General features: G+C 43.7%; 5 protein-coding genes across 6 annotated transcripts; 1 reads left to right on the top strand and 4 right to left on the bottom strand.

Annotated features, from left to right (window-relative positions):
• Positions 1–104: 104 nt before the first annotated feature.
• Ets96B (ETS variant transcription factor Ets96B) lies at positions 105–10,819 on the top strand. 2 transcript variants are annotated; one of them, XM_018018283.2, is made up of 7 exons: positions 105–558; positions 4,365–4,818; positions 4,886–5,062; positions 6,715–6,841; positions 6,983–7,029; positions 8,837–9,551; positions 9,610–10,819. In XM_018018283.2, exons 1-7 carry the CDS (start codon positions 541–543, stop codon positions 9,992–9,994), a joined length of 1,923 nt encoding a protein of 640 aa, XP_017873772.1. In that variant the 5' UTR covers positions 105–540; the 3' UTR covers positions 9,995–10,819. The 2 variants fall into 2 exon arrangements, with proteins under 2 accessions (XP_017873772.1, XP_089318659.1); XM_089462533.1 differs by lacking the exon at positions 105–558 and adding an exon at positions 2,715–3,019.
• Positions 652–2,457, bottom strand: LOC108621127 (uncharacterized). The gene is made up of 2 exons (XM_018018276.2): positions 2,114–2,457; positions 652–2,048 (listed from the first exon to the last, which is right to left on the bottom strand). The coding sequence occupies exons 1-2, from the start codon at positions 2,190–2,192 to the stop codon at positions 694–696; spliced, it is 1,434 nt and encodes a 477-aa protein (XP_017873765.1). The 5' UTR covers positions 2,193–2,457; the 3' UTR covers positions 652–693.
• Positions 10,307–11,854, bottom strand: Ude (Uracil-DNA degrading factor). The gene is made up of 3 exons (XM_018018278.2): positions 11,713–11,854; positions 11,467–11,647; positions 10,307–11,150 (listed from the first exon to the last, which is right to left on the bottom strand). The coding sequence occupies exons 1-3, from the start codon at positions 11,852–11,854 to the stop codon at positions 10,526–10,528; spliced, it is 948 nt and encodes a 315-aa protein (XP_017873767.1). The 3' UTR covers positions 10,307–10,525.
• Positions 11,855–12,386: 532 nt separating this feature from the next.
• Positions 12,387–14,206, bottom strand: LOC108621131 (uncharacterized). The gene is made up of 4 exons (XM_089462539.1): positions 13,620–14,206; positions 13,470–13,540; positions 13,133–13,415; positions 12,387–13,074 (listed from the first exon to the last, which is right to left on the bottom strand). Exons 1-3 carry the CDS (start codon positions 13,972–13,974, stop codon positions 13,134–13,136), a joined length of 708 nt encoding a protein of 235 aa, XP_089318665.1. The 5' UTR covers positions 13,975–14,206; the 3' UTR covers positions 12,387–13,074; position 13,133.
• Positions 14,207–15,282: 1,076 nt separating this feature from the next.
• Positions 15,283–20,783, bottom strand: polybromo (protein). Its single transcript, XM_018018268.2, has 3 exons — positions 19,657–20,783; positions 16,571–19,600; positions 15,283–16,508 (listed from the first exon to the last, which is right to left on the bottom strand). The coding sequence occupies exons 1-3, from the start codon at positions 20,597–20,599 to the stop codon at positions 15,511–15,513; spliced, it is 4,971 nt and encodes a 1,656-aa protein (XP_017873757.1). The 5' UTR covers positions 20,600–20,783; the 3' UTR covers positions 15,283–15,510.
• Positions 20,784–20,895: the final 112 nt, after the last annotated feature.

Here is a 20,895-nt window from a genome sequence, read left to right on the forward strand (position 1 = left end):
ATACTTTATGTAACATCTTATGTGTGATGGTATTTTATTTATGGTGATCAAATGCGTATATACATATTAAATTATATTTTCGGCTTGAGTTTACACTTGCATTTGAAACACATATTATTATTTTTTTTTTTTTCAATCCATAAAAATAATGCGTCCTGATTGGGTGCTGGAGATATTGGCTGCGCACCAATTGCAGTCATGGTGGGCGTTTTGCGTCTGCGCATTTTGTCACAGCATCCTAACCTGGCTATTCAACCCTTAATGACCATCACATAAATCTCTATGAACGTTGGCCGTGTGGTAAGGATTTCTGCACACAGTCGCCACGGTTACTTCATAACCGTTACACGGTATTAACGGAATGCGCCGATCGCTAACTGTAACAAGTGAATGCCATGAAGTGATTAATAATTAAAAATTATTGATGCACGGAAATAAGGTGAAATCCTATTAATGAAATTCTGCATGGCAAAAAACATCCAAGTTTAAGAGTGCATCCGTTTAAAGTTCATATAAGAAAAAGTTATACAGAACAGTTACATGGATACAGCTAAACTGGTAAGGACAACAAGGACCTGAAATAAAGTCGAAAAGTCCTTTCGCATTTAAAAAACGATCGATAGTTTGATTTTAAGTACTTAAAGCTTTATTTCATTCAGACACACTTTTACACTTTTACTTATATAACAAGTCTTATCCATAACTAAGCGTATATCCCATATTCTCCATGAGCGTCTCCTTAATCGCCGGCTGAAGAGCTCGCTGCATGTAAGTAGTAAGCAAGCCTCGCACGCCCATCGAAAAGAGCTTCTCCAGCTCATTGGTCATTGCATCACTCACGAAGTCCTCGTTGGCGTTGATGCCACTGCTACCACTAAATATATCAGCAAATGCACGGGCGTCTGGTTCAACCATCTGCTGCAGCTGCTCGTCTTCAAAATGCAGAACGTCTTCATTGAAATGGATTTCATCGGAGAAATCAACATTGCGACGACGCCGTCGGCGACGCTTCCCCAACTGTCGCCGACGGTAGAAGTTATCGCCGTTCACATCAAAGAACTCATTTGAGTTACCAAATTCCTCATTGCTTCCAAAGGTCAGACTCTGATCTCGTTGGGTGGTTTGCTCCAGTCGAATATCGTAATCCGGTTTATGATACTTGCCAGCGCTACCCAAAATAACTTGTGGTTCGCCCAGCTCGACCTGTGGTGCAGCGCCCTCACCGTAACCGAACCGTCGCTTTGAATTTTGCCGTAGTCTAATGCCAGTCGGTCCTTGGCAGCCATGGGCAAATACGGAAATGAAGCCAGGCTCCGCAAAATGCGAGTCTGTGCGTACGGAGGCGGCGCCTATTCTGCGCGACTGCTCATACGAGGGTCCCGATGCAGCGGGACTCAACGGAACTGTGCGGAACTCGATTCCGGCATGCCTCATTCGCAATATCATATTACAACGTCCGCCGGCGGGCTGCATAACTATCCTCCCGCTGAGTGTCAAATCTGGAAAAATGAGACGCGTATCCAAAGTGGAGTTCTCGGTGCTGAACTTGCACTTGTCAATCTCCACCCAGCGCGAAGAGGCCTTCGCTGGCGGCACCCGTACCTTAAGATCCTCCACCTCCACTCGCGATATGGCCAATTTGTGTGGTTGCCGATGCTGATAATGTGGTTGCTGCTGCTGCTGCTGGTGTTGTTTTTGTTGGTGGGATGAAAGCAGCTCCTCAAGTTCTAAAGCACTATTGCTAATGCCACTGTCAGATGTGTCGCCAAATTGATAAGGACGTCCAGTGCGTCGAATACGCTTGGCATAATAGCCACGCCCATAGTTCATGCTGCCCCCCACATTGTAGAAATCGTCCTCGGGCTCGCTTTGCTGGCCGTAGAAGCTGTTATATAACTGATAGGGAGACAAGGACTGCTCCCACATGGAGCGCGAGCGAGCTCGAGAAGAGCCCTTAGTTTGAGCGCTGCGGCGGCGCATATGCTCGAGCGCGTTTTCCAGACGATTCGAACAGCGATGCGGCGCTTGGTAAGACTGACTGACAGCAGCTGTAATCACGCTTGAGAGTCAGCTAGACGTTCAATGGAATCGATTCTGGCACTCAGCCACTCACCTTGCAGGAGTGCGCCAAGTAAGAATAGGCATATGAAACTATTCCCTCTGCTCAAGCAGTCTGATCCTGATACTGGCATGATGCTAATCTCTCGCAGCACATTGAAGTGTTGTATGGGATGAATATGTTAAGTAGACGCGGAAGAGACACCACCTGGTCTGGTCCACAGTTGAATCGAAAATGGGCTCTCAGCTCTGGCAAAGCATGCGAGACCGAGAAACTCGCTCGGTCGCGCTTCCATACACACACACACACACACGCAGACACACACAGCCGCAGACGCAGCAGCACCCACAAGAAGTTCACGACGACTGCGAGAAAGACAACGCCGAAGTCGTGTCACTGCCTCATCATGTGCAGTGAAAGTGTTTTCCACGACAAGCGCCAGGCACAGCGACGCACACGAGCGTGGAAAAAACGCCGCACACAAAGCCAAAAAGAAAAGCATTGTCTTCTACCGCTGCTGCCGCCACTGCCGCTGCTGCTGCAAAGTAGATCAAAGTGGCTTACAAACTCAAAGCAAATACGACGTCAGCGCTGCGTTTCGTAATGCCAGTTGCGGGCGCGCATGCGTCGTAATATTAGCCACCCGCACTCAAATTGTTTGAGTAAAGTTCAGAGTTGATCAATTCAGCAAACAGGTCACTTAGGTGCTCGCAATTGCCTTTTTAGCTAATTGAATGCACCATTATCAACAAATTTTGTTTTATTACAAGATATGGCCTATGCGTTGACATTAACTTTGAAACGTCGTTTAATTTCGACATTTACCAACACATTCACATTACATCTAAAGACAAAAACAAAGACAACGATTAGTTTCGATAATTCTTGCATTTGCACTGGCTGCGTGCCGGGTGGCAACGCTTCGCCGGCTCGGCTTGACGGTTACGGTAAATTATGTCGGTAATTTGATTTAACAAATTGTCTGTGTGCAGTTATTAAATTCAGCACGACGTCTTTACCAGCTGCAGACATATTTTGCAATTTATAAATTGCTAACCATTTCCTATATAATACATTCCTATATAAATACATTCATACATAAATATATTTCTTTGCCAATTGCAAAATGTAATGCCATATTTCAGGTTTAATCTACCAAAATTTACATAACCTTTAGCTCTATTTTCTACGAAAATATCCGGGGAGAAAGCTGCACGCTGCACGTTCTCTGTGCCTTCTAGCTGAGAAACTTGCCGCTTTCTGCGTTTCCGCATGAAGTCAAAGACACTGCAGCTTGGGCAAGCCAAACTGCGGGTATACATATACATATGGGTATGTACATCTAGGTTTGCACGTATGTTTGTAATTTGGTGCAAAGACTTACATATGTATGTCTGTATGCTACAAATTATTCTCAAATGCAACGATGCGCAACGCTTGCCGTGCTCCAGTTTTCCAAGTGTCAAGTGCCAATACAGCCTGCAATAGAAAACCGAAAAGCAAACAAAACCCAATTGCCAATTGTCAATTGCCAATTGCAAATTGACTCGAAAGCCAACAGAAATGTCAGATCAACGCATTATTTGCCGGCAACATCATTGGATCTTGCTGACGAGCTGCTAGAAAGTGAAATGCTGTTGCCAGCGGTAATGAGCGGAGAGAGTGGCAGATGCCACCGCCCCATAAACTCGGCTGACCTCCTCAGTTCAGGCAGCTCATTAAGTGTAAAAGTGTCAATAAACCGCAGGCTTTCATTGTCTTTCTCATATGTTGTGCTATTCTATTCACACTATGAGTGGCTCTGCCCCACAATCACTCCCAATCCCAACGGCACTTCCAATTCCAATTGCAATCCCAGTTCCAGTTAGTTGTATACTTTGACGAAGCTCATTACTTAATGACACGGCCATAAGCACAACAAAAGACAATCGACACCCGGACAGACAGACTGATAGACAGACAACCGGGCAGCCAAGCAAGGCCGGAGCTAGAAGCTGTTAAGCTAATTGCCACAAACTTCTTCACACTTGAGTATGTCAATGTGACGAACACTTTGTTTTCATTCTGTTTGTAGCGGTATCTGCAACTGTAATTGAAACTGTTCGCCGTGACCGTAACTCTAGCCGTAACCTGTTGTGTGCCGGACCAGCGTCCCGGGCAGCGGCCCAGCAGGTGGCTTTAAAGTCACTTAAAGCCCGACCAGCAACCCCGAAAACAAAATCACAATTTGGCAATTCATTTGCCAAAATCGAAGAAACTCATAATAACTTCCTGCTGCGTCTTGGTTCATTTCCTCCTTTGGCAGGCCGACTACAGCGAGGCCAAGTCGCATCTTGAGCAGCTACAGCAGACGCTGACGAACCTGGATCATCACCACCATCCCCACTCCCACTCGCATCCACATCACCATGGGCTGTACCACACGGTGCCAAATACATCGACTATAACCACAGATTCGGTGGTTTCCTGTGTCACCTCGACATTGCCGGCTGTCGGCAAGGCCACATCCTCGTCCTCCTCGGCCTCCAGTTGCGAAAACTCTGAAACGGAACGCAAGAAATGCCACAGTCACACTCACAGCGACATGGACGTGAGCCACACTCTTATGGAAGCCATCTGCACTCTTCCCTTGCCCACGCATGGCCAAAGGTCGCCGCCCTGCTGCCTGGCGATGGCCGGAAATGGGACGCCACCTGCTGGAGCTCTAATGAATGGCCTGGCCAGCAACGCCAACGGAAGCGCCACATCCTTATGCAATGGTGACTTAACATGGAGCGCGCGACTCCTGTAAGACTCTCTACTGACCAATGTCCATCATCCAAGCAGATCTCGTGCGCGAATCGTCCTGGTATGCGCATCACCACCATCACCATCACCACCACCAGTTGACGGACGAGCTGGTCATGTACACTGCACCAGCGCCGACGGCGGCAGCGGCAGCTGCCATTGGCAAGTTCGGCCTGGACACATCCACAGAGGGTTACTTGAACGCAAGGTACAATGGTAAGCGTCCTCGGCCACCCGGATGCAGCTCCATGGCCAGAGCATCGACGACCTCTTGTTTGCCTTTGCTATTTACACGTTTTGTTTATTAACTCCTATTATGAGTTTTCTGATACACTCGGGCAGAGCCTTCACATCGGGGATGAGGCATGAGCTGCCCTCTGCTGAGCCTGAGCTTACTTCAGCCCGGAGGCTTTTGTTTTATATTGTTTAACTTTTCACTTTATTAAGAAAATATATGGTGGACTGATTTAACCTGAAGACATTTTCATTCGCTTGAGCGTTGCTTAAAAATTACAAAATATATAAACGGAAGGGATTGGATTTTAAAAAAGAGCAGCTTTACAGGGGGAAGTAGACTCCCATTCAAAATATATTTGACTTGTTAAATTCGAAAGTTTATTTTGAAAAATTCTTTACATATTATAAAATCAATGCTATAAAAGGATTTACTGAATCCTTATTTTATTATAATTATATTAAATTTTTTATATAATTTACAGACTAAATATTTAACGTTTTTATACGCTTTAATAAAACGTATTAGTATTGTGTCCTATTTATGCTTGTTTATTATTTATATAACATATTTTATGTTCATTATTTTCATTGAATATGTTTTTATAAGAATATCGCTCTCACACCCTATAGACTGCATAATCCCCATTTACGGCTCACAAACAGATGAATCATTTTTGGTAAGGGTAAGAGTAAATTAACTGTCCAATATATTAGGGCTATCTCAAAAATATTGGAATGTAAATCTTGGATTGTCTGAATGAGTTTCAAGCCCTTTAAATAGTAGTAATAGTAATCGGCAAAATCCTAAGAGCTAATTAGACGAGATTACCCATAACAATATATTCGAATTTTCAAGGCTCTTCTGGTGAGAAAACAAGCTTGTTTTCTGTATAGCTATTACAAGAGCTTCGCGGCTCTATTATCAGCTTCCTTTACTACCGCTAACTGGTTTATCATTCACTGTTTACTTGCTGTACTCTAAACAGTTAAGATATTTATTATTATAGTGGAGTTGCATGTGCGTTCACAGTATGGCAAACGGATATAAATATGAAAAATAAGTAATTCATATCAATTATAATTTTGATTATTAAATTTTAAGAATTTTACCGTATTAGGATATAGTGGAATAGCTTTTATCTTGTTTTTATTTCTAAACAAAATGAAACAATTGTAAATATGTTTTGGTAAAAAATATATAAATTTATTATTTAATTCAATTTGTGTTAATTATATAAAAAAAAAAAGTTCAAGATTAAAGCATTTTTCATTTTTATTTTATTTTTGTTCATAATTAACATGGAAATTTAAAACTATTTTCATAATCTATAACTTTAAGGGACTATGCCACGTTGGTTCAAATTTATTTATTTATTATTGTTGTGGGTTACAATTTTGGCCACTATTTTGTACCAAGTGTATTCCCATGACTGTCTACTTAGGAGCTCTGGGCATGTGCATGTGACAAGCTCGATTTGCAGACTCAAAGATATCCCGGTGCGAGCCGTAATGTGAAATATTATCTAACAAAAGTCAAGCTACCTAAAATTCACTACAGAAAATCACATTAAAAATGTTTCTTTTGCTTGTGCTTGTGCTCCCACCTGTCCGATGCCGCTCTGGATCTGCAGTGAATGTCAAAGGCGTGCGCCATGAAAGAACATCAAGTTTCTTCGACATACCCGCTGTGACCCACCCGCACCCGCACCCGCACTCTCATCCGCATCCACACGCCCATCCGCATCCCTATTGCTACAGGTAAGTGGAAGTGGAACTGGCAGGTGGAGACTGACAAGACAAGCCAACAGATTGCAGCTGGGAGAGAAGGCGACTTTAAGTCAATCAACTTTTTGTGTAATTTTCAATATTTTCTCATATTTTCTGTAACGCCGCCTCCAGGTTTCCACCATCGCCACCTGCGGGCATCTTAAAGAAGAGCGACGAAGGTAAGCAAATGAGAATTTGAGAATCAGAAAAGAATTATTAAGGCATGCGTTCATCATTTATTTAAATTAAGCCCAGCTACGTGCACTCTGAGCGCCTGAGCTACACATCGAGACATATAGCTATCAAATGTGCTGCCAATAACTCAATTTGTTTTTCTACAAGATGACTTCAATATGTATTTATTATAATTTTTTCTCTTTTGAGCGAAACGCAAGAAATCGCGCGCATAATTTACAATAACAATATCCGCGGTGTTAGTAACCGCTAATCCAATTGGTGGCACGGGCATGAAATTCAATTTGATAGCAACTCAGCAGCTCGGCAATGCGATGCTCTTAGTTGGCCTCCGGCTGCTTGGGGCGATGGGTCTGCTTGGGGTGGGTGGGGTGCTTGGGTTGCAGTCAAACAAGCGACTCAATCACCAGCCGTTGAGTGGATTGAGTTGAGCATACATACTTGCTGCCCGGGGCGGGGGTAAGCATGAGGGTGGGCGCTGCACCACTGGGAACTGGAAAATCCGTGCTCTGCCAGTACGTTTTGGCAGCCAACAGGTTTGCCAGCTCGTCCCGCTGCTCGTTTGTTGTGCTATCGACAATGATGTTTTTACTTGTCGACACTTTCTCATGGATTATGCAGAGGTATCTCGTGCATTTTTAATGCGCCCAGCGTCGAGTCGCGTTGCCTGCTGGATCTGATTTTGAGCTACGGCCAAGGAGCTCCGACCAGGAGCGTCTAATGAAAACGGCATTAAGTGAGCCCGATGGGCGGGGGTAACTCTGCTTCTGTTGTTTGCCCTTAAATTGCAGCATATTGGCCATTTACAATGCCTGGAGAGGGTTGCCTAAATAATTAATGTGTGCTAAATACCTTGGCCATTCAGTGAAACAAGCAAATGTGCTCGCCGAAAGCAAAGTCTATTTACATATACTCTCTACATGCTCTATTATTATTTATTATTAATTAGTCTAGTCATATTTTACATTACATTGTACATTTTTGTTTTAACAACAAAGCTCTGAATACGTCCAACAGCTATGTCTCATTTGGTTAGGCAATGCTTTTGGGAGTTCCATAACAATTGCTACGTACAAATCTAAAATCTTTTATTTTACAAAGACTCAGAAAGAAGCATACATTAAATTAACAGTCCTATTTTAGATTTCTAGCTCCAATACATTTGAAGATATAGCATTATTTTATAGAATAGCGTTTCTGAGATAATGTATACAGTATTTCGCGTTTGTCTCATCCCTACAAGCGGCAAAATGTTAACTTCATTCTTACCTTTGTGCACTGCTCATGGTTTTGCTTTACGTAAATTCTTATTATTTATTTATTTATTTATTAACTGTGAGAAACAAAATATATTTAAATACATTTATATATTAAACTTGAGGCTTTGAGTTATTATTGATTTGATTTGTAATATGCTCAAATTTAACTTAAATTGATTCAATGAAATCGAGCAAAAAATAAATATGTATTTATAAAGATTGTGATTTAAATTATTATTATTTTTTTTATTTTTTATTTAATGTATTTAATTTATATTCCGGTTATTCTATTATCTATTCCGGTTGATATTTAATATTCTAAGAATTGAGCAAAACATGATTAATTTTAAAATAATTATACATATAATGAGCAGAGTAATTAAAAAATGTTAGATACTCTTTGCAAAAAGAGTATAAATATATTTACAACGTAATTAGTACTCACTCCTCACTCTTAAACTCCTTGGTTAAACGTGCGTGAAAGCGGCTTTCATTTGGCTCTCTCAACTCCTCTGCCCATCTCTCGTTTTAGACGCAGCCGCCGCTGCCGCTGCCGCCGCCGCTGCGGCAGCTGCCGTATACTGCAACGATGTATCTGTTGGTCAGCACTTTCATCAGCACAACACCAAGATCGAGCACGCCGACTCCACAACGACAGCCGCTGCTGCACAGCACCATCAGCAGCAGCAACAACAGCAGCAGCAACAACAACAGCAACAACAGCAGCAACAGCAGCACCAACAACAGCAGCAGCAGCAACAACATCAGGATTCACTGCATCCACATAGCCAGAGCCATCAACAGTCGCAGAATACACATCAGCAGGGACATGCACACCTGACCCAGGTGCATGCTGCCTCCGCCTTCAAATTTAGCCACACGGCGGTCATATCCAGCTCTGCTGTCTACGCAGCAGCACCGCACTATAACCACCAGCAGCAGCCGCAGAACCACTCGCATGCCACAGTGTATCGCGATATTTCACCCAGCTTAGCCACCGGTAGCGAGACGGATCTTAAGTACGAGAGTGGTCCGTATAATGCCACTATATCATCAACCTATCCGCCACCGTTGCGCCCCGCTGTAGTTGACTCCACGACCTCGAGCGACGCGGAGCTTCGTCTAGATCAGTTCTATGCCAGCAATTCAATATCCACCAGCAGCAACGGGCAGACCATTAGCCAGCGTCGTGGCTCGCTTCAATTATGGCAGTTTCTAGTAGCCCTTTTGGATGAGCCCGCGACTAGGTAAGTGTGGAGGAGATTGACATACCCTGTGCTTTCACCTCATTTGCCGTACTTTCAGCTCCAGTTGCATTGCGTGGACAGGACGTGGCATGGAGTTTAAGCTCATCGAGCCGGAGGAGGTGGCACGCCGTTGGGGCATTCAAAAGAACAGACCGGCTATGAACTACGACAAGCTGTCGCGTAGCCTGCGCTATTACTATGAGAAGGGCATAATGCAGAAGGTCAATGGTGAACGGTATGTCTATCGCTTCGTCTGTGATCCCGATGCGCTCTTCAACATGGCCTATGGCCACCTCACAAGCAAGCAGGCAGATCAGCAGCATCAGTTGGCCTTGTCGCTGGCCAAATCGTCGCCGGAGTCGCATTCGCATTCGCAACCACTTCGCGTGCAGAAATCGACGGCTGTGGATTACTATGACAGTGGCTTGCATAAGTATCAGTAGGTGGAGTGTGGGAACACCATTGTATGGGTGTAGCCACATCTCATGTACATTATGTAATTTATTTTCGTGTAGGTGTGTGTATATATATGTGTGTGTGTGTGAGGGAACACGCTACATTACAATACAACTCGGTTTGGTTAATGAATGGATTATACAAAGTTAGTAATGGTGCAATTTAATAAAAGCTAGTGTTGGCAGACAAGTGATGATCGGAGATGTGCCAATCGCTAGACCAGCACAAGCAATCGAGATCTATCGATCACAGCCAACCAGCAGTTAGCTTCAAATTTAAAAGTCATACGATGGGGCAAGTCATTTTTATTGTGTTATATTTGGTTATTAGATGGCTAGCGTTAGATGTATAGCTCATCTAAGCGAGGCCTTATCAGCAGTATATACACACATACATCAAATAACATTCATACATACAAACCAAAGTGTCTACCACAAAATATAATCGATTTGAGGTTCAGGTGGCGAATTTAAATAAAGTATATACCGTTTTTGTTCGTTACACAAAACGCAGCCCCATTATTCTTCCTTCCTTTTCTTTTTGGGTACAGATATCTCTTCCGACTCCGAGTTGCTGCTGGAACTATTATCAACGCTACTGCTGTCGGTGTCAAGTTTCCGTTTTTCTGGCGACTTCTTGGCGATTTTTTCCACATAGCTCTTTAGCTTGTCTGGCTGCGGACTGTAGGCCCAGTGTATCAGCTCTAAGTGTATTTCAGTGGGAGCGCCTGTATCTTTGTCGAACAGCTTTGCACCTTCGCTCTTAATCTTCTCCAGCAATTTAGCTATCTTCCGATTGCGTACTATATCCCAGCTCGTTGTGTCGTTTTTGGGATACATCGTACGAAGATGCTTATAGTTTCCCTTCGCTTTAGATCCCCCATAAGCCGCAAGGAACTCGGCCGCGAGTTTATCTTCCGGCTCAGGCAATTTGGTTATCAATGAATGTGCCAGATACGCTCGATTGTCCTTGATCCGGTTCTCTGTTTCGAATTTTTCAAGGAACTCTTCAAGCACTTGCACGCCTTCCTTGATAGAATTAATTTTATCCTCATTCTTGGTGCCGGAGAGCACTCGCTTCGAGCTGCCAATCAGGCCTTTGATTGCTAGTCTTTGGTAATCTGGGTCACGCTCTTCCAAAATACTACAATTAAAATGTATCGATACATTAATTTAACACGCATATGTGAATATAAATATTTCTATAGCCAGACTGTGGAATGCGTCTCGCGTAGCGTGCCAAATGCTTTGCACATCTATACACACAGAGAGAGCGACAGTCAGAGAGGGAAGTCAGTAGGCGGTCTCTCAGCCAAATTATTAGACTTCCGAAAGAGGGAGCGTTCACATCAAACACTAAAACTGTGATATGACATCATAGTGGCCGCAAAGTCAAAGTCCCGCTGGCGATGATGACCTTCAGCTAATTCTTATTAGTATGCATAGTGAATGACATCTACCTGAGAGTTGCCAGTGCTGCTGCCTTGTCCTTAAAGCCCAGGCCAGGCACGGTCTCCACCTTGTCGTCGCCATCGGTCTTTGCATTCTTGTTAGAGGAACCGCCTCCGTTCTCCTCCAGCCATTTCTCAAACACACCAATAGCATCGTTTATGTTCTTCACCTTATCTGCTGCCTTTGTCACTGCTCAGGGAAATCGATATGGATAAGAATGGTCGTAAATAGAAATGGATTCGTTTGAATCTTACTCGTTAAGACGCGTTTGGCACGTCCCAGTAAGCCCCGCACGGTCAGCTTGCGGTACTGCATGTCATGGCTCTCCAACAACTTCAGCGTCTCCAACGCCTTCTCCATGTCCTTGAACCCAAACTTCGATTCGCCCTCGGACATTGTTGCTACTCAATTTGGTTAATTTCAATTTCGACAGAAAACTAGCGTCTGCAATCCACCAAAGACGAACTACGACTGAACGCTGATATCTGTTCGCCTGCATGAAAGCTTTAAGGCGAAGCTGAAGCGGAAATGTATCGAAAGAGAGCGTGCGAGTGCCTCAGAGATTGGGTGAGCATTAAATGGGACAGCCAATTAGATAACCGTGGCCAAAATAACCAAGTGACATTATCAGCGCTCAATTAGGAACCGGTTTGTTGTCGTACCACCGTAGCAAAACAAAAGCGAGAAAAGACCCCGCCATGACGTCATGGCTGCCAGATGCCGATTATTCCACATAATCGCATTTAGACGATAGTTTTCGGGTGACCAGATTCAAATAGCTATATAACGAGCTCGACTTTATCCGAATATGGAATATTTCAGTGACAATAATATGTTCACAATAAAAATATTTTATTTTAATCAAATATAATTTTTATGCTAACCTAACAATAACTAATAATAAAAACTACATTAAAATCACTTAATGTTTAATGAGTGTCTTTTATTATATTTATTTTTATTAACAGATTTACTAAACTTTGTTTGCTTTACATGGATTCTATAAAAATATTTAACACAAATCGAATCTTTTATATCATCACTAATATATGAGAATATTTCGAAAATTTAGTTGGCTTAACACTAGACTTAATTCACTAGGCATATAATATACAGTCACTCAAGCAACATTGTGATTGCTTAAAAGAATAAAAATAATATACATACATACATATAATCATTAGGTCACCCGAAGATTGATATTCTTGCACAAACATAAACTAGACATTTACATTTTCTTTGTATAATTTAAGACAAAACGAATTGAAGGATTGGAGATTGAATAGATTAACGAAATTATAAGCCAATGCGTCTGATAACCGGTACATTATAATGTCGCAATCGGCCGACTCAGATTTCTATAGCAAAAAACTGTTATAGAAACGATCGGTCGTATATATAAAATTTATATTGTCTTGCTATCGAAAGTGTAATTTAAATAATAATATTAACTTGATAATAAAAGGTATGATGCTTTGAGCCAAAAATAGCAGTTAACCTATTTAGGTTAACCAGATTGCACTAAGAATGGTTTAGTATCCGCAAGGATATTCTATCTCCGGCAATCCGAAGTCGTTTAGTCTTCATAGTTACTAAGCCTGAAATTCTATCTCTTTCTATAATATAATTAGACATTAATATATGGTTATGGATTATCAAAACTAGTGTACTTACATTATAAATCTAGTCTGGCTCTTTTTTCAAGTATTTCCAATTCCATCATTTCGATTCGTAGCTTTCCCTCTTGAACTTCTTGGTCCAGCCTTATCTTCTCTTTGAGCATTTCGTGATTATGTTTTTCCTGCGCGCGTTGGTTTTCACTTTTATAAAATTCTTGCTGAAGCAGCACTAGCTTAATCTTCTCCTCATCCAAGCTGCGCAGTGTTCTTGGATTCATGCTCGGCCAGTCGGAGCTCATATTTGCTCTGACATCTTTATGTTCGATCCGATTGCGGATCTGAAAAAAGCATAATTTCTTAATTCATGCACGTCCAAAATTATCTTCGCTTACGTCGTGTGTATCCGTGGAACTTCCAAACATTTCATCGTCTCCTTCGAAATTGATATCATTTGGCACATTGGCTATAAGAGAATTGCAGAAATTAATATATTTAGAGAATTTTACCCAATTTAGATAATAAATATGTATATATGTACTCACACGAGTCGCTGTCGAATTGTTTGCCCAAGCCTGCAGTTGATTCACCCATTAAAGCAATATACTTTCCTGTGCCACTGCGAAGGCTGTGATTCTTGTCGTCCCCCAGTTCGAGTTTGGACCTTCGTTTCATGTTTATAAACTTATCCCGTAACGCCTTCCATTCTCGGCGTATGCCTGTTCTGGTATAAAAGGTGTCTGCCATTTCCTCCCAGGCCTGCTCCTTCTGCTTCCACGTAGCCGCATCCGACTTTTTGTTTTCCAATATATTCTTTCTTTCATCGAGGAGTTCCATGAGCACTTGTTCCTCCTCCGCCGTAAAATTTTTGCCTCTTTTTTTCTTTTCCTCACTCGACATATTTCAATTTTTCCAACACAATACCAAAATAAACAAACTCAGCTGTATTTAGTAATTAGAGTGACCAGTCTGTGCAATCCGTCGACCAGAGATGCCAACTTAGCTTAATAGCGGTTTAGGCAGCGGGAAATAAGAAAATGGAACAAAGCTGAGCATAGAAATAACGAACGACTTGCCATTCGAGCTTTTAATAACGACTGTGGTTCAACCTATTAAAAGTAATACAAATAAATGAGTTTTAACTGCAATTTGTGGAGTTCAGGGATATAGTACTCTTGATTCGTAACATTGCTAAGATTATGGGAAAAAATAAAAATTTGGAAAACTTACTCAAAAACCCGCTCAGGTCGTTCACACGTATTCACGAGATGTGTGCAGCAAATATTGAAGAGCTCGGAAAAGAAAAACAGATCCTGAAGCAGGAGTTATTTCCAAGGGATAAAGCTGATCGATCACAGTTTGCCAGAAACACGTAGAGTCTTTAATGATAAGTATGAAATACTTCAATCTTTCTTATAAATGCTCAAAATGATGTCAAACTATTGCAGTCAGTTTAAGTGTCATTTACAGAGAATCTTACAGCAGTATAATTCGCCCAGTCCCTCAGCAAAGTTCACTAAGGCTTTTTTAATGACTGAAGTAGCCAGCAAGCAGCCCTTACTTAAATCCGATTTAAAATCTTTGGGGTATCTCGATTAAAAGCGGGACCCATTTGGAAATTTAATTATGTCATAAAATGCCATTATTCTAGAATGGGACGCATTAGACATCCAAATTATCTAAAGTCTGATCATATCAAAGACAGCAAGAATTAAAGTTTTGAACAACAAAGGGGGCTCCATTTAAAATTAATTTATGGTCTAAACAAATTTTCAATTTAATTTTTTCTAGTTCTAAGATGCAAATTATGAATTTGTCTCGGCAATTTATTTCGTTTAAAATGATCGGCTCAATTGTTAGGGCATGTACACACACATACAAAATATAATTTGACCTACTCAGACATTAGTTTAGTTTTTAAAGTAATTACAAATTTATGGGCTTTTCCCCCTCGTGACTATGTTATATATAATTATCATTATATATATATTGTCATTCATGAGCTCTAGGGCGTGTAAGCAATGTAAAACCCCAACTCTGTAATATTCAAAATAAACTGTTCCATATAAAAATTAATGAGAAAATAAAATCTATTTATAATCGATTCATAAATAGCTCTGTATTTAAAAAACATTACTTCTTTCTTCTACCCCTAATCAGAAACGGATATTTTTCCGAATTTACACAATCATAAACAAATGAAGCAAGTGTTATAAGAACAAGTTGTTTATTGGGTTTTTCGTTTTCTTCTTACCATATGTATAAATGATATATCGATTGTATTGCAGAAATCATAGGACATTTACATGCAAGTTTAACAAATGCATTTGAGTATATATGCATGCATATAAATACAAGTGTTTAGTTATCTTACATATTTCTTTGTTTGTATTTTTTGACAGAAAGGTAAGCTGAGATTTTAATGGAGAACTAAGGTTAGTTGCAGCTGCGTCGGATTTCGAGTACGTCGTCCAGCATGAAATTGCGTAAATGGCACAGCGCCTGCACCACATTTTCTCGGTCACGTACATCGGGGCCGAGCCAGTGCTCCGGCAGTTTCGTATTGCCCACCTGGTTGGGATGCACGTGGGTTAGTGACCGTCGCCAATTGTTGTTGCAGGCACTGACACTCAAATGGCTGCCCGTCTGCAGGCTCTCAATGTACTTAATATACGCCTCGGAATGGATGACACGATTGGCACGGGGTGGCACAGTAACGAACATAGGCTCTGGAGGCGGTCCCGCAACAATGGTCTGCATTTGGTGTTGTTGTTGCTGTTGTTGTTGTTGTTGCTGTTGCTGCTGCTGCTGCTGTTGCAGGTGCAATTGGTGCTGCTGTTGCTGCAATATCTCCGCGTTGAGCGGCGCCCGCGGTGACATGACATTGCTGGATGGCATCGTTAAAGGTAATTGCGGTTGATTCTTCTGCTTGCGCGGTATAAAGTTCTTGCTTCGTTCTGCGATGCTAAGCGGCTTGCCACATTTGCTCAGATGCACCTCGCGCACATGCTTGACGAGACGCAGCACATTGGGGAACGCTTGTATCGACTTGCGAATGCGAGGACAATTGCGCCACAGACAGACGTACTCCATTTCGACTCCCGCTTGCGGATGCCGATTTATGTGCCCGGTGCCATCCGACAGGCAATGCTCGGTGCAGTCGGCCATTTCCTCGAACTGAAAGTCACATTTGTCCCACTGACACTCGTAGGTCAGCGGTGGACTAGCTTCCTGGCTACTCATAGAGTGCTGAGGCAATGGACTGCCGCAGTTTTGGTTATCGTCAAGCTCGCGACGCATGGCGGCCTCTTCGTTCAGCTTGTTGGCGCGATCCTCCCAGCTTTGTTTGACGCTGGCTGGCAGACTCTTCCACTCGTTGCCCACCAAGCGCGAAATGTCACCAAATGTGGCATCCGGATTGCTCTGACTTATACCTGTAAATGGGAGCAAAACTGTTTATATAGAGGAACTACTAATAGATCCAGTCGGTACTTACCCTTTCGCACATCACTGGAGTAGAGAATATAGCCGGTGAGGCTCTTCTTGGTCGTTTTGACTTTTGCTTTAGAGGTAAGCGGCGTGGAGTTGATCGACGGTGCTGGGGACGATATTGCCACTATATCCGAGCTCAGGGACGGTGTGTCGCCATCCATGGAGTCTTCTAGCATGGCCAGCTCGTTCAACTCGGTTTTAACATCCTTCGTCGGTTTTATAGGCGTTTTAAAGTAGAAGATCTCATCCTCTGTAACCTCTGCGCTGTGCTGGAACTTGCGCAGGTTGCCAACTACCAGATTCCGCAGAGCCTTTTTCAGCTCATCGTAGACAGACTCGCATATGTACACATCGCTCTCAGCGATTTCGGTTGGCCGGGAGCTAATGAACTCGGCGTACTCCAGCACAGCGCATCGGCCCACGATGCTGATAACAGGACTCATGTCCTCAACAGTGCTGAGAAGCAGCTCCTGGCGGTAGAACTGCTTGCCCAAAGCCGGCGTTGTTTCGCTGGGCGACAGCAGCCATGGTCCCTTGAAGTACGACTTGCCATTTATCTCCCAGATTTGCTGGACTTGGGCAACAGACTGCTTGCCGCTCTGCGTGGCCACATATACGTAGTCCCCGGTCTTGATGACCCCGCTGCAAATGGTGTTGTACTGCTGATAGTAGACGCTGTTGTCCTGTGCATTTGGTGGCGCGTCACAGGTTACATTGGGCTTCTCCTTTTCGATTAGGACCTCCTGCATCTTAAGCTCTTCCAGTTCACCCTTGTGCTTCTCGATCCGTTCCTTGAATACGGACATCACACGCTTCAGCTCCAATGGCGTTTCGCGCGGCACAAATCTCACCGAGGTATTCGTGCTCTCGCGCGACGTTGGCCAATTCTTGAGCTTCTTGAAGCAGCGTCCCTGCAGGTTGTAGCGTGACTCACAGACAAACACGTCCTTTTCGGGCAAGCCATCCGGGCGTAGCTTAATATAGTCCCTGATATGCATGACGTAGCACATGCCCAACACCTTGTCCATGGATATGGTCTGCGAGATGCTGCTCTTGAATACCTCTTTCTCGAGGAACTTGCGAGTCGTGACGTGATAGGTCTCATGGGGTCGCAGAAAGATTGAGGCCTGCATCAGCTTCTCATTGGTCGGGGTAGTCCACAGCCGCTCGATGCATGCAATGCTGGGAATCTTATTGTCAGGCATCTGCACGTATACGTAGTCGCCAGGCGAGTAGACCTGCTGGTTGATTGTCATGCTTTCGCCTTTGGCGCTTGCATTGAAGTCCTCCTTCTCTTGCTCCTGGTCCTGCTCCTCTTGCATCAGTTTTTGTAGCCGCATTACCTCCACATCTGCAAGCAATTTGTCCACTGTGAATGCGAGCGCCGGCGAACTCAACGTGTCCTTGCACAGCTCATCTCGCTTTCGTATGAAATACGTTTGGAGCTCGATGGAGTCCTGGAAGACGTCCGAATCAGTGCGCGACAATTTACGCGCCCGATCCAAGCAGGCAAATACATCCTCTTGGTATACGTCCAAACGCTTATACGCGCCTTTGTCAAGGCGCCTCTTGATCAGATCCAGAGAGATTCCGCGTACCTTTGCGCCCTCGCCCAATTCATCGTACTCGGGCAGCTCAGCCAAAGAGTCCGAGTAGCAGCGTCCCTCCTCATCCTGATGGTTGTAGACCGTCGAGAAGAGAGTTAAAAACAGCTCCTGAACAGCCAACTGAACATCGGGCAGTGCATCGCGCTCAGTGCGCAATTGCTGCTTCAGCTGCAGCGTCAACTGCTGCAACACCAATGCATCCTTGTAGATCTGCGAGTCGGGCTCATTGTATTTGCAGGCATTCTCGAGCATAAGGAGAAAATCAGCGGCGATTTCGTCCACGCTTTCGTATGCAGCCTGCTTCAGTTTTTGGGCGATCCGCTCCATGTCCATGGGATCCTTTATGATGTCATAATATTCCGGATAGTCGCTCTTGGACGGCAGCTTTGTAAAAATCAGCGACAATTGCCGCTTGCCTTTCGGCTCTTGATAGTCTCGCAGCGTTTCATAGAACTGCCAGAGACGCTCGCGGTCAGCTAGCAGCGCTGCCTTTGGCTTCCTTCCCAGCTTATATTTCTGAAGTGGTCTCTTGACCTCAACCAGACCAGGAAATTCCTTGAGCTTTTCATTCAAGGCACGCTCTAGAGTATTGGCATCCTCGTATATATTGGAGCCCTCCTCGTTGTACTGTCGGCAATTGGAGAACATGAGCCGATAGTCAGAAACGACATCCTCAACAGTGGCATAGCGATCGGCCCGTATATTGTGCTCAATGGTGTTCATGTCGATGGGATTCTGTATTATGTCATAGTAATCCGGATATACCTTGCGCGGCGGCTTCTCCATAAACATCTCGATTGGCCGTCGGTTGCCCACTGTATAGTCCACCAAGTATTTTTGGATGCTGAGAATTTTCTTTTTGATGACCGCGTTTATAGCAATGCGATTCGCTTTCGGTGAGTTTGAGTTATTTGACGTGAGAGCCGTGCTGGAACTTGAATTGACGCGTGGTCTGCCCGGTTTGCGTTTCTCTGGCTGCACGCTGGTCGTGAATGTTTCATCAGTTTCATCTTCGTCCATGTCGCTGGTTTCCTCCAGTGACTCCTCGACCAGCTTTGCATTCATAAGTTTCTGCATTTTTAGAGCATCCTTGTGCGTGCGGTGCGTGACTGGAAATGCCTTCTTGGCATTGTCCAGCATCAAGTACAGGTCACCCGTGAGATCACTTATATTCGCATAGTCGCCCTTCTTCAGCTTTGTGTGAATTTGACTCATGGAAATGGGGCGTTTGATTAACTCAAAATACTCCGGATGAAAGCGGCGTACTGGCAGTTTCCACAAAGAGTTGCCTAGCGGCGGGCCGGTGACACCCGGATGCTCCGAGGTGCCAGGAGCATTGTACAAATGATCAAATAATGCCCACATGGGACCCTCGCCTTTCTTGCTGGTCTCCTCGTCGTCAGAGCTATCCAGTTCTTCTTTCAGCGCTATAATATAGAAGATATAGTTTCTTTGACATTATTTATTGATTTGCCCAACATACCTGATATAGCAGCACTTGACAAGCTTTTTAGGCGTCGGACTGGCTTGACCTTGCCCATCTCCAGCTCTAGACGTCGCTGCGTAAATATGCGCTTCAAGGCTTTTGCGTCCTTGTAGATCTGCGATCCGGGCTCATTGAAGAGGCACGCATTCTTGGTCATTTGCAGCAGATCACGCTCCATTTCCACCAAAGAGGAGTAGGCGTTCATTTGTATCTTGGTAGCGATCAGGCGTAAGTCAATGGGATGCTCGATGACATCATAGTAGTCCGGATAAATTTTCTTGGACGGCAGCAGCTGGAACATGCGATGCATAGCCCTGTCGCCAATCGGATCAGTAGCCGTCATGATAGATGCGAAAAGCTCTTCATACTGATTGTATTCCTCTTCAGTGTCCCCAGCACCTGGCTCAGTGCTACTCGTCAGCCGACGCGCATTCCGAGGTGCACGCTTAGCACGTGGTTCCTCCTCCGCGAAGCCATTCGCTTCCATAATGCGCTGTCGATGCGACTGTATGTGCTGCCACAGAGCCACTGCGTCCTGAAACTCGGGCGAGTCAGGCTTATAGAATGCCTTGGCATTACTTATCAGCAATTCCAGGTCATTCATCATGTCGTACAGATCGTCGTAAGAATCTGTTTTCAGTTTTTGTTGTACTTTTAGCAAATCGATGGGGTTTACCACCACGTCATAATAGGAGGGCTCCTGACGACGTTTAGGAGCTCTTATGAAGGTATCACACAGCATTGATCCATCTTCCTTCTTAATGTTGCGTATCGCGTCGTACAGCTGTTGGCACAGCTCTGTTGGGTCTAAGCGCCGCTTTTTTCGCGCCGTTTGTGTCTGCTGAACCGGTGACTGTTCTGGCGTCGAGTCGTCAAGCAACAATGGATCTTCGTCTTGCCGACTTGATATTGAGCTAGCACGACGCTTACGGCTCAACATATTTATGAAAATAGTGCAGCTCTAATTTAAAAATAAGAAATTTATGCGACAACGACGCCACCGGAAAAATTAGTGATGTCCACTATATAATGAAATGCAACTATCGCAAGACGTTTTTGCAGCCCTGGAATATATCGATTGCAGTTTACTCAAGAATTTGGAGGCATGCCAACTTGCCTTAAATACGATACGATTTTGTTACCTGTAGTACAGTTATTTAAACATTCAAACTTTAACGAAAATTTGTGAGGGGCCAAACAATATTCATTTAAACGATAGAAATAAAATAAAAAAAA

This window comes from Drosophila arizonae, chromosome 2 (assembly GCF_054131065.1).
Source record: "Drosophila arizonae isolate 15081-1271.41 chromosome 2, UAZ_ARI_1.0, whole genome shotgun sequence".
NCBI classification, from domain to species: Eukaryota; Metazoa; Arthropoda; class Insecta; order Diptera; family Drosophilidae; genus Drosophila; species Drosophila arizonae.

Coding starts and splice junctions, on each gene's coding strand:
- Ets96B (XM_018018283.2), top strand. Junction 6,842..6,982: donor CCGCATCCCTATTGCTACAG/GTAAGTGGAAGT, acceptor CGCCGCCTCCAG/GTTTCCACCATCGCCACCTG. Junction 7,030..8,836: donor CTTAAAGAAGAGCGACGAAG/GTAAGCAAATGA, acceptor CTCTCGTTTTAG/ACGCAGCCGCCGCTGCCGCT.
- LOC108621127 (XM_018018276.2), bottom strand. CDS start 2,192: ATGCCAGTATCAGGATCAGACTGCTTGAGCAGAGGGAATAGTTTCATA. Junction 2,049..2,113: donor ACTTGGCGCACTCCTGCAAG/GTGAGTGGCTGA, acceptor GCGTGATTACAG/CTGCTGTCAGTCAGTCTTAC.
- Ude (XM_018018278.2), bottom strand. CDS start 11,854: ATGTCCGAGGGCGAATCGAAGTTTGGGTTCAAGGACATGGAGAAGGCG. Junction 11,648..11,712: donor TGCCAAACGCGTCTTAACGA/GTAAGATTCAAA, acceptor TTCCCTGAGCAG/TGACAAAGGCAGCAGATAAG. Junction 11,151..11,466: donor GCAGCACTGGCAACTCTCAG/GTAGATGTCATT, acceptor TTTTAATTGTAG/TATTTTGGAAGAGCGTGACC.
- LOC108621131 (XM_089462539.1), bottom strand. CDS start 13,974: ATGTCGAGTGAGGAAAAGAAAAAAAGAGGCAAAAATTTTACGGCGGAG. Junction 13,541..13,619: donor ACAATTCGACAGCGACTCGT/GTGAGTACATAT, acceptor ATTCTCTTATAG/CCAATGTGCCAAATGATATC. Junction 13,416..13,469: donor GTTCCACGGATACACACGAC/GTAAGCGAAGAT, acceptor TGCTTTTTTCAG/ATCCGCAATCGGATCGAACA.
- polybromo (XM_018018268.2), bottom strand. CDS start 20,599: ATGTTGAGCCGTAAGCGTCGTGCTAGCTCAATATCAAGTCGGCAAGAC. Junction 19,601..19,656: donor GTCAAGTGCTGCTATATCAG/GTATGTTGGGCA, acceptor TCTATATTATAG/CGCTGAAAGAAGAACTGGAT. Junction 16,509..16,570: donor CTCCAGTGATGTGCGAAAGG/GTAAGTACCGAC, acceptor TCCCATTTACAG/GTATAAGTCAGAGCAATCCG.